We start from the raw sequence: 12,229 nt of genomic DNA, 5'->3' as shown, positions 1-12,229 counted from the left end.
TATTCTGCTCTATTAGAGAAATTTGGAAAGAAAACTGGGAGCTCCAATAATTGCTGAAATCATAAAGGGGATGCTACCTTAGGCAAAAAGGATGGATTCAATCTAAGGGAAACTCTGTCTTTGTGAAAAATCAGATAAGGAGGGGAAGAACAGAGAGCCTGAAGCTCTGAAACCCGCTTAGCAGAAGTTATTGCCACTAGAAAGGCAGTTTTCCACGACAGAAATTTTATATCACAAGAGGCTGCCGGCTCAAAGGGACGGGCAGTTAAAGAGGCCAGAACCAAATTTAAGTCCCAAGGGGGCACAGGATGAGCCATAGGAGGCCTGAGGAGCCAGGCTCCCTTAAGAAAGGACTTGCAAAGTCTGTTAGCCATTAATGAAGGCTCTATAGCAACATGAAAATTAGATATAGCCGCCAGTTGAACTTTAATTGTGGAGACTGAAGAGCCTGAATGAAACAATGAAGCCAGAAATTCCAAGACCTGCGGAACTGGGGCCATAAGAGGATCAATGCCTCGCTGCTGGGCCCAACAAACAAACCTTTTCCATTTGCTGGAATACAGCTTAATGGTGGACGGCTTGTGGGAAGAGGACAAGATGTGCATCACTTCTGAAGAAAGAGAGATCTCTAACTAAGGATGGAAGTGGAGTAACCAAGCAGCCAGTCGCAACGACTGGAGGGACAGATGAGAGTGTCCCGACTGATGAGACAACAGGTCCGGCACTGGGTCCAGAATCCAGGGACCCTGTACCGCATATTTCTGAAGGAATGGGAACCAAACCTGACGGGGCCAATGTGGGGCGACCAAAATCATGTGGCACCCGACATGAAGAGCCTTCTGAATCACCCTCGGGAGAAGGGGAATCGGGGGGAAGGCATAAAGCAGACCCGGGGGCCAATTGTGGGCTAGAGCGTCCCTGGGAGACTGCTCCTGAGAGGGAGTCAGAGTGAAGAACTCTCTGCACTTCGCATTGTTGGGGCTGGCAAACAAGTCGCAACAAGGGAGACCCCATTTGGTGAAGATCTGCGCAGCCACTCTGTTGTTGAGGGACCACTCGTGGGGCAACAGGAGAGTCCTGCTGAGCCTGTCTGCAATCACATTGGCTTTTCCCGGAATGTGCGTGGCTACTAAGAAACATCGAGAGGCTATGGCCCAGCGCCATACTCTCATGGCCTCCCTGCAAAGGGGGTAAGACCTGGTTCCGCCCTGCTTGTTTATGTGCCAAACTACCGACATGTTGTTGGATAGAATCGCAATAGTACCTTGGGGGAGAGCAAGATGAAGTGCTTGTAAAACCAGAAGCACCGCTCTCATTTCCAGGATATTGATGTGAAGGTGCGCTTTGCAATCCTGCCAAGTGCCTTGGACAGACCTGTCCAGATAATGACCCCCCCACCCTATCTGGGAGGCATCTGTGGTCACTGTGGCAACAGGGGGCTGAAGGGCGAAAGGGCGCCCCAGGTCCAGGTTGGACCGACATAGCCACCAACGGAAGTCCCGACGACAACTGTCCGTAATCAGAACCGGGTGGTTCAGGGGAAGTTCTTGGTATGACCATTGAACCGATAATAGCCATTGCAGCACCCGCATGTGCAGCCTGGCTAACGGTACTAAGAGGATAGTTGCAGCCATCATGCCCAATAACTGAAGAATCTGACTGGCAGGAACTCGAGATTTGGGTAACAAAATTAGAACCTGTGACTGTAGAACCTGAATTCTTTCTGATGGCAAAAATGCTCACATCCTTTTTGTGTCTAATTCTGCGCCTATAAAGGTGATATGCTGAGATGGCCGCAGCACAGATTTTTTCCAATTGAAAGTGATTCCCAGCGAGAGACCCAAAGTTACTGTGGCCATCAGAGCTCGAATCAGTAGATGCTTGGAGGTGTTAGTGAGGAGCCAGTCATCGAGATAGGGAAACACTTGGAATCCTAGACTTCTCAAGTGAGCTGTCACCACTGCCAGACACTTGCTAAACACCCTGGGGGCTGTGGTGAGACCAAAGGTCAGTGCACGAAACTAGAAATGACTGGTTCCTAGGCAGAAGCGTAAATGACTCCTGGACTCTTGACGTATCAAAATGTGATAGTAAGCGTCCTTGAGGTCTATGGAGCACATCCAGACATCCTTCTCCAATAACGGGGGAATGGACTGAAGGGTGACCATCCGGAACTTGGACTTTTTTACAAAATGATTTAAAGAGCTTAGGTCCAAAATGGGCCTTACGTCCCCTGTCTTTTTTGGCACCAAAAATAATCTTGAGTAATTTCCTGATCCGATCTGGTCGGCGGGGACCAGCTGGATGACCCCTTTGCTTAGCAGCTTTGAAACTTCTACGGCTGCTAGATCCCGTTGACTGGGTGGCACGTCCGGGATTCTCCTTGTAGGAGGAAGGGGCTTGAAAAAGGGGATGAGGTAGCCTCCGGTTACAATGCAAAGCACCCACTGATCCTTGGTTATAGATTCCCAAGCCTGTGGGTGTTTCGCAAAACGACCCCCGACTGGCTCCAGAGAAGCACAGCCGGGCCACATCCTAGGGATGTTGAGGGTAGGAGGAACCACGAAAAGAGTCGCGGTCTCCAGAGTTACGGGGGCCTCTGCCACCTCTAGGGTGGCATCTTCCTGAATTCCCCCCCTGCCTCTGGAGGGGGGGAATCACTCGGTGGAGTAGAGAAGAACTTTTGGGATTTCCTGAACCACATTTTCCCTCCTCTCTGGGCCTTGGGATAAGGTCTAGAGGGAGCGGAAAAACAGGCCCCAATGGCAGTCAAGGTCTTGCCCTCCTGCTCGCACCGAGTAAGTGTGTCCTTCCCCTTGGGTCCAAACAAAGAAGACCCATCGAAGGGGGCGTCGGCGAAGGAAGACTTAAAGGCCTCCGCGAGTGGACACAAGCGTAACCAGGCTTGTCTCCTAAGAGCCACTCCTGTGCCCGCTGCTCTACTCGCCCCTTCGGCTGCATAGGAAATGAGCCTCATGGACGAGTTAACAATAGAAGATAGGGTAGTCATCTGGGCGCCTACGGTCTGTGCTAACGCCTCAGGAAGGTTACCCGCAAGAGACTCTCCTAACTCCTTGAGGAGGTCCCTTTGGAGCCTTGTAAAATGACAGAGATAGTTCAGCGACCGCAGGGTAAAGGTCGCTGAAGAAAGGGTACGCTTCCCGTACCTATCCATGCTCCTAGAGTCCTTGTTAGGAGGATGAATAGACATTGAAGCCTCTGCCACGTCCTGCTGAGTGGCAGATGCCACCACCATAGCATAAACTGCAACGCCTTTAGTGAGGAATTCCTTCTGGGGAGGGGTCAAAAGAAACTTATTAAGCCTGGCAGGCACCGGTTCCGCTGTATCAGGATGTTCCCACACCCTCTGAGAGATTAGATCTAATAACTCGTCGAAGGGTGGAGTCACCCAGGAGGAGGAGGGCTGGGCCCCAAAGGCCTTGAGGAAGACTGACTCCTCAGCGGTAGGGGCTTTGGATTGCCAATCGCCTCTCTGTCTCAAGATCTCAAGGATATCCGAGAAGGAGATGTCATCTGAGGACGATTTAGGGGACCCCTCCGCATCATCGAGGTCAGTATCTGAAGTGACGGATTAATCTTGGGAATCAACGTGCTTCCTCTTACACAGTTTCTTCCTTGGGGGTTCATCCGAAGCAGATTCAGAAGGACCCCCCGGAAGAAGGGAACCCTCTAAGGGGGTATCCTCAGGCCCCGGGGCCCCACTGTCATGGGAAAGAATGTCTCCAGAGGCACCAGTCCCCAAAGCTTTGGACGGTGAGGTAGAAAACTGCTGAACCGGCAAGGTCATGGCCAGCGCACTCCTCATGGCCTCAAAAGCAGGACCTCCAGACTCTGCAGAGGGCACTTGCTGAGAGACCACGGCGGTACCGGGAATACCTGCAGCCGATGCTCCGAGGGGAAGACTGGGCATCGAAGAGGCGAGCTCCACAGTGTTGCCCTCGGCCCCCGCCGAGGAAGACCCGGTACCAAACCCTGACACCGAGGACAGGGTAGGAATGAAGGTCGGAGCAGAGAAACTCCGAGGGGGTCCCTGCTCCGACTGGACGATTCCACTGCGTTCTACCTGCACCGACTCCAACGGCTCCAAGGGGGTCGGAGGAGGAATCAAATGCACGGAATATGGAATCGGCTCCGAAGCCGAGTGGGCTGGAGCCGAGATCATTTTGGTAAAAACTGGGGACTGGAACAGCCTCTGGATAACCCTATCCAAATCCGAATCCGACAACCTAGAGGATTTGGAGGAAACAGACTGGAGCCAAGAAGACTTCTGCCTCGGCTCCGATAAAGCAGGGGATCGGCTCCGAAAGGGTTCCAGTACTATCAGACCCGAGACTGGAACCGTTTGTAACAGTGTCGGTGTCGAAGGAGGCTCCGGGTCCGAGGGGGAAGAGTCTGAGCTGCACACCTCCAACGGCTCCGAGACCAAAGGAGCCGAAGTAGGTGATTGGCCTCTCGATGCACTAACCTGTGGCTCTGACACCAATGGAGCCGAGGGAAGAAGCACCGCGGCAGACCCTTCAGCCATTGGCTCCGAAGCCATTGGAGCCAAGGAAGAAGAAGTCGATCCATGTTTCTTAACTGTCAGGTCCGACGGACTGGTCGGAGCCGACGATCTATGCTTCTTGGATGTCGGGCCCGACGGACTGGTCGGAGCCGACGATCTCTTCTTTTTAGAAGCTGGAGATGAAGCCAACACTTCCTCAAATGAAGGCTTAATCAGACCCCTAAGTATCAGCTTGTTTTTTCTTTCCTGGAGAACCCTGGAAGAAAAAGCATGACACACACTGCAAGTATCCTGTAGATGTTTAGGCCCTAAACAGTACACGCAGATAGCATGGCTGTCTGTAATAGACATTTTATAATTACATTTTGCACACTTTTTGAACCCTGATTTCTGCTCCTTAGACATTTTGAGCACAGTAGAAAAACAGGTAACAGATAGAAAACACAGGTAAACTAATATATGGGCAAAAGCCCTCTAAGTTAAACGGGCTTAGCCCGATACAACAGGTCAAATACACAGAAGTAAGGTAATACGTGGGCTAAAGCCCTCTAACTTAAACGGGCTTAGCCCGAAAACTATTTCAGTCACACAACAAGAAAAAAATAGATAAACACACAATAAGGGCAAAGGCCCTCTAACTCAAACGAGCCTTACCCAGTACACTAGAAGCGCGAAAAAAAATAAAATCTGACTTTACACAAAAACTGACCACAAATGCTCACAAAGCTGTTAAAACAGCTGTTTGTTTAAAAGCTGACAGAAACCCTAGCCAAAAATACCAAAAGGTCAAGAAAATACACTTAGCTCCAGCCAAGTCGAGACCACGTCCGGCTTGAAAAGCGGCAAATGAGATCTGGGGAAGCAGGCGTGGTGCATTCTGGGATAAGGGGTAGCCCAGCCAATGAGAGACTTCGTTCTAGTGTATAGTGGCCGGGTCGGAGCCGACGGATCGGCTCCAAACCCATCAGTTATGAATGTAGGCGAGATAGGATCCCATTACATCACTTTGTTATCACTCCTCATAAACATTTTCCATTTGTGTTTCAAATTTCAGATATGGAGATGATTTAAAACTGTCCCCAGATCATGCTAATCAGGAAACAAAATCATCCAGTTATTCATTAGGGCCATTTAAGTTACCAAAGGGTGGGCCAAAATACTAAATAATATTAATAAAACAGATACTCACAACTTAACTGTAACTATATAGGTGTAGTTTGTCACAGTTCATTACTTACTGTAGCTCATTTCAAATGAGCATCTTTTATTACACATTCCAAAGACAGATAACACTAAAGACTATGCAGCCAGAAGTGATGCATTGGTAAGTTGTTTAGATGGTATCGTCCTTAGTCTGATAAAAAAAAATTGTTTCAAATAGTATAAGCAGACAATATATAAGGCAAAATCTAATATGGGAGAAACAGCATCACGCTGAAGCACTACTAAATAATCTACTGCTAATTCAACATGCCTTTGGTAACAGAAATGACAAATAATTTATCTACAAAGCTGCACTAACCTAGTTCAGTACTGCAGTGGTTCACTACAACTCGATGCACTAAAGTATTACAATCCAATAACTAATTTGCATTTTTTCTTTTAGGAAACATGCACATTCATCACAGTCTTATAAATAAGCCCATGTGCGATATTACATTTTGGAAATTGTTAGAAAAAACGTCCATATTCAAGGCCTGAAACACAATTGTGTAAGATACTTTCCTGCATCATTTCATGAAGTAAGTTGTTCTCTGCATTATAGAACTGGTCAGAATGTCAGTAAACAAAAAACAAGACTGCAACTTATGTTAAGGGTGGTGACAAGGCACAAAGTTGTTAGGATCTTTAGTTAACCCATGGAACCGAAACAGTTAATGTTAAAACAATGCACCAATATAAAGAGCAAGTAATATTTCTACAGAAATAAATGGTCATAAATTTTACACTGTCACATGAAGAAAAAAGGAAGGGATGCAGTAATGATGAAGGGCCCCTTGGGTTACAGGAGATCTACCTACCCCAAAGTACAGGTGTACAGCACAAAAAATAGGAATTCTAACATGAGTAATCAAATAGTAATAGATGATAAGCATTATGTCAAATTCAATGACAAAGCATATCTAACCCAGACAAAATCAATGGCCTCAGCCCAGTGACCAATATCTCTACAGTAGTTTATTTAAGGGACTGCCCAGTAAGACAGTACATCTCAAAATTTTATACTGACACTGTACGAAAGTGGTGCAGGGGAGAATCTGTGAGTACTCACATACAGAATTATACAAAAGATGGTGTACCATGCCTTCATATGTAAATACCATCCCATATTGCAACTGTATTGTGGGCCTCAGAAATATTATTGAAGTATAACATTAAATTTTTCCTTTTGGTACACTTGTGTGAATGACCCAAAATGCACACATCAGACCTTTTGAATCTCCCTTAAGAATGAAGTCACATGGTAAAGCAGTTTAAAGCAGACATAATACAGATGCTTTGTGATAAAACAGAGGGGAAAATGGGAGGGCAATGTAAAAACTCTACCAAGTCAAGACATTCTTCTGTCTGGTTTTGCATGCACATTTACATGTTATGCATGCACTACATAAAACTGTTCTAGTGTTATCTTACCCTCATGCCTTCAAACCGAGACAGGGCCCTCAGAGGTCTCAATGCTCTTAGTGTCCTAAGAGATTTAATGGCACCAAGTTCCGAGTAGCCCAAGGCATTTGCTGCTAAGCTGACTAATGAGACCTACACAGAAACAGAAAAGGAATGATTCTGGTTGGCTGACAGGAATTTTTAAAATGTGAGATGGGTTATAATACCCAAATTGGTCAGGTCAACGTGAGCTCTGTAAATATCCATGTCCTCCTCTCCGGGAATCTCGCTGCTGGAAGCTTAAAAATTACTGAAGATGTTGACTGTGAAAAAACTGTACTGGTGTACATCTTCCAGAGACAAAATATTGTTAGTAAACAGATATCTTACCATGTAGTATATTTTGCACTTAAGGAATACTGTGCTGCAAAAGTAAAACGAACCTGTGGGGGGGGGAAATTTGTGAATTCAGATGACTTTTCTGTCATTGGTTTTGATCTTACCTTTATTCCTTCAAATCGTGATAATGCTCGAAGAGGTCTCAGAGCTCTTAAAGTCCTTAAAGACTTGATAGCTGCAAGTTGGTCGTACCCAAGGGCCACAGCCAAAAGGGATATGATTGAAATCTGTTCAGAATTAATGGATTTGTTAATGAACTATTGACAGCTGACATGATCTGAAGTAAGTAATGAGTAAAAATTAGAGTTGTAGCTGAGAAAACCATTACGATAGGCTGATGGATAGCTGTTTTCTAGGAGCAACATTCTGTAGCAACATATGTTCTGCTCTCGTGATAGGCCAAAAGAACTAGCTCCATTGTTACAAACAGGAAAGAAGAATCAACACAGTTGTTGGTGGGGGGGGGGGGGTCACTGTTTCTTACAAATGAGTGCACTGAAAATGAGAAGTTATGTACCTACCATAATGTTCCATGTTAGTTGTCTTCTCTCGCCTTCTTTCTTGCTTGATGGGTTCGGAGCCGATCCTCGGCTCCGACTCGGCACTTGCTAAGCTCGAGAGTCACTTTTACCAGCTCGAGGCAGCCCCATATCCCATGATGCAAGGCGGTAAGTACCCAGATCTCATTTGGTACCTATAGGCAATAACACCTAGCACAAAAACCTTCCCAGAAGGAAAGAAAGGCAAAAAGCCTAAAGGATGGGCTATAAAAATGACCAGAACTAGCTGGTCTAAAGAAGCAATCTTCCAGATAGGGAGAAAAAGGTCTGTCCAGGCCAGGGGGCAGGAGGGAGGGTCGCAAGAAAGAAGGCGAGAGAAGACAACTAACATGGAACGTTATGGTAGGTACATAACTTCTCAATGTTAAGTTGTCAATCTCACCTTCATTCTTGCTTGATGGGACCGCGTCCCTAGCACCTCTATCCTGGGTGGCTCAATGGAACAGACTCTTGAGAACTGTAGAGTCAAAACTGGCTCTATCCCTGGAGGCCAAATCCAATTTGTAATGAAAAACAAAGGTATGAGGAGTGGCCCAAGTGGCTGCTGCACAAATAGTGTCTAAGGGGAGTCTAGCCTGAAAAGCTGTGGAAGTGGCTAAACTTCTGGTGGAATGCGCTTTTGGTTTTGAGCACAGCTGTTTGCCCCTGAGCTGATAGATTTCGGAGATGGTGGAAGAAAGCCATCTAGATAAGGTCACTTTGGAGACAGGAAGGCCTTTCTTATTTTCAGCATAAGAAAGAAAGAGCTGATCGGATTTCCTGAATTGTTTTGTTCTGTCCAAATAATATCTGAGTTGGCGGTGAACATCAAGATAATGTAATTTTTGTTCCGATCTGTTGGAGTAATTAGGGAAAAATACAGGAGATCAATAGATTGGTTCAAATTAGCTTTCGAGGCCACCTTAGGCAAAAAGGATGGATTAGTTCTCAAGGATACCCTGTCCTTGTGGAAGACCAAGTAAGGGGGACGAACAGAGAGAGCATGAAGTTCTGACACTCTCCTGGCTGAGGTAATAGCAACAAGGAAGAGTGTTTTCCATGAAAGAAACTTCAGGGAACATGAAACAGCTGGCTCGAAGGGAGGAAGAATTAAGGATGTCAGCACTAGATTTAGGTCCCATTGAGGAGGAGGACTCCTGACAGGAGGTTTAAGGAGAAAAATTCCTTTTAGAAAGGCTCCACAAAGCCTGTGGGACATAATGTTGTGATCTGCAAACCCGACATGAAAGTTCGAGATAGCAGCCAACTGAACTTTGATCGTGGAAGATGAAGAGCCTGAGTGAAAGATTTCCGCTAAGAAATCCAAAACTGCATGAACAGGGGCAGTAAAGGGATCTATATTTTTTGACTTTGCCCAACAAGAGAAGCGTTTCCACTTGCTGGTATAAATCCTTCTAGTAGAGGATTTAAGGGAAGCCACTATGATATCCCTAACCGGGTTAGAGATCATAGGAAGCCTGGCTAAGGAAGGAAGTGGAGCAACCAAGCTGTGAGGTTGAGAGAAGGAATAGACCGATGCAGGTGACCCAATTGGTGGATCAGAAGGTCTGGCACTGGGTCCAGATGCCACAGCTGCACCAATAGGTGACGATGGAGGAACGGAAACCAAATTTGTCGAGGCCAATAGGGGGCAATGAGAATCATTTTGTCTCTCAAAACGGTGGCTTTCCGGAGTACTTGTGGAATCAACGGAAAGGGAGGAAAGGCATAAAGAAGTCCCTGGGGCCAATCCTGGGTAAGAGCGTCTCTGGGGGGATGGCCTGGTAGTGGGAAGAGAGAAAAGAAGTCTGGGCATTTGCTGTTTTGGGGAGTAGCAAAAAGATCGCAACATGGGCGGCCCCATTCTAGAAAAATCTCCTCCACTATAGATTGTTTGGGAGACCACTAGTGAGGCATGAGAATAGCTCTGCTCAATCTGTCCGCTAAAATGTTGGTTTTCCCAAGGATATGCGTTGCTACCAGAAACCGATGAGAGGAGATCGTCCATTGCCAAAGTCTGAGAGCTTCTCGACACAAAGGGTAGGACTTGGTTCCGCCCTGTTTGTTGATATACCATACTACAGACATGTTGTCTGTGTGAACTGCAATTGTTCCCAAGGGAAGAAAGTCGTTGAGGGCTTGCAACGTTAAAAGCACTGCTCTCATCTCTAGGACATTTATGTGCAGGTGGTATTCGAACGGTTGCCACGTCCCATGAACCATCCTGCCCTGATAATGACCCCCCACCCGATCAGGGAGGCGTCCGTAGTGACTGTGGCTACCAGGGCCGGGGATACAAAGGGTCTGCCCTGATGAATCTGGGGAGAAGAAATCCACCAGGATAGGTGGTTTTTGCAAACTTGTGTCACTAGGATTTGGTGACGCATGGGAAGTTGTTGGTAAGACCACTGGGTGAACAACATCCATTGAAGAAGACGCATGTAGAAGCGGGCCAAGGGAAGAAGGGTAATGGCCGCTGCCATGAGGCCCAACACTTTCAGGACCATTCTGGCTTGCACCTTTTTGCTGGCAAGGATGATCCGCACGTGACTTTGGATATCTGAGATTCTTTGGTCTGTGAGGGTTGCTGACATCCGAACAGTGTTTAAATTTGCGCCTATGAAAGTAATAGACTGGCAGGGCAATAAGGAGGATTTTTCGTAGTTGATTGAAATTCCTAATTGAGTGCAGAGATTTAGGGTGTAATCCCTGGCTTGGAGAAGTTGATGTCTGGTGGTGGCTGAAAGGAGCCAGTCGTCGAGATACGGAAACACCTGGAATCCTTGACGTCTCAGGTGAGCCGTGACCACTGCCATACATTTGGTGAACACTCTGGGGGCTGTAGTGAGACCAAAGGGCAGGGCTCTGAATTGAAAATGACTGGACCCCAGCCGAAAGCGGAGAAACCTTCTGGAGCGTCTGTGAATTTTTATGTGATAGCACGCATCCTGAAGGTCTATTGAGCACATCTAGTTGTCTTTGTCCAGAAAGGGCAAAATTGATTGAAGTGTGACCATTCAAAATCTTGTCTTTCTCACAGACTTGTTGAGTCTGCTGAGATCCAATATTGGTCTCCAATCTCCCGTCTTTTTGGGGACCAAAAAGAACCTTGAGTAGATTCCGGGCTCTGAATGGTCTGTTGTAACTGGCTGAATGGCCCTTTTGTGTAGAAGCTTTGATACTTCTAACTTTGCGATTTCCCTTAGACTGGGTGGCACATCTGGAAGGGAATTTTTGTGAGTGAAAGGACTTTCCTCGAAAGGAATTTTGTAACCCTCGGATATGATCGACTGTACCCATCTGTCTTGTGAGAGGGAACGCCAGGCTTCTGAGTACAGCGATAGTCTTCCCCCGACTGCCTCCAAGGATGGACAGTCGGGCAACATCTCAGGGATGCTGGAAGGGCTTGTCAGAGAGAGGCTCTCTGCTTCCCTGGTTTTGTGGACCCCCTCTGCCTCTAGGGCGGCATCTGTTATTATTACCCCCTCTGCCTCTAGGGGTAAACTGATCACGTGTGTCTGGTGTGACTCCCTGGGATTTATGGAACCACATTTTTCCACCCTTCTGACCTTTGGGGTAAGGTCTAGAGGGGGTAGAAAAACGGACCCCTATGGCAGAAAGAGTCTTGCCGTCTTGCTCACACCTGGTCAATGTATCCTTCACTTGACGGCCAAACAATGCTGACCCATCAAAGGGAGAATTCGTGAAGGACGCCTTAAAGGGATCTGCAAAATTACAGAGCTGCATCCAGGATTGACGTCTGAGAGCCACTCCTGTACCTGCGGCTCTACTCGCTCCATCTGCTGCATATGAAATCAGCCGCATGGAGGAGTTAGCTATAGAATTAAGGGTTCCTAGCTGAGAAGCAATCTTTTCTTGAGCCCCTGGAGCTGTAGGATCCTGTACTACTTCACCTAGTTCTTTAAGGATGTCCCTTTGGAGTCTGGTGAAGTGACATAAATAGTTCAGCGAACGCATGGCAAAGGTCGCTGAGGAGAACATCCGCTTACCATACCTGTCCATGGTCCTAGAATCCTAATTAGGAGGATGGACTGGTACGGAAGGATCTGCAAGTTCCTTCTTAGTAGCGGCCGCCACCACCATGGCATCAACAGGGACACCTTTTGTAAGGAATTGCTTTTCAGAAGGGGCTGTAATAAAT

The 12,229-nt window shown here is 47.0% G+C and overlaps 1 protein-coding gene across 5 annotated transcripts in view; it reads right to left on the bottom strand.

The window, feature by feature from the left end:
* The window catches only part of LOC122804756 (sodium channel protein type 2 subunit alpha-like), a 2,239,151-nt gene that overhangs the window by 302,515 nt on the left and 1,924,407 nt on the right, over positions 1–12,229 (bottom strand). For 3 of the 5 annotated variants that reach the window (XM_044074821.1, XM_044074819.1, XM_044074822.1), the window contains exon 22: positions 7,160–7,282. The exons of 1 other annotated variant lie outside the window; for it this stretch is intronic. In XM_044074821.1, the coding sequence (XP_043930756.1) occupies positions 7,160–7,282 (123 nt within the window). Of the gene's footprint in view, positions 1–7,159; positions 7,283–7,632; positions 7,756–12,229 lie in introns of all 5 variants that reach the window. One more of the 5 variants, XM_044074820.1, reaches the window with a different exon arrangement.

Source organism: Protopterus annectens, chromosome 6.part0 (assembly GCF_019279795.1).
Source record: "Protopterus annectens isolate FY-2018-M chromosome 6.part0, PAN1.0, whole genome shotgun sequence".
In the NCBI taxonomy this organism is placed as follows: Eukaryota; Metazoa; Chordata; order Ceratodontiformes; family Protopteridae; genus Protopterus; species Protopterus annectens.
Note: the sequence above shows the minus strand (reverse complement) of the source record. Positions and strands in the feature narration are given on the sequence as shown.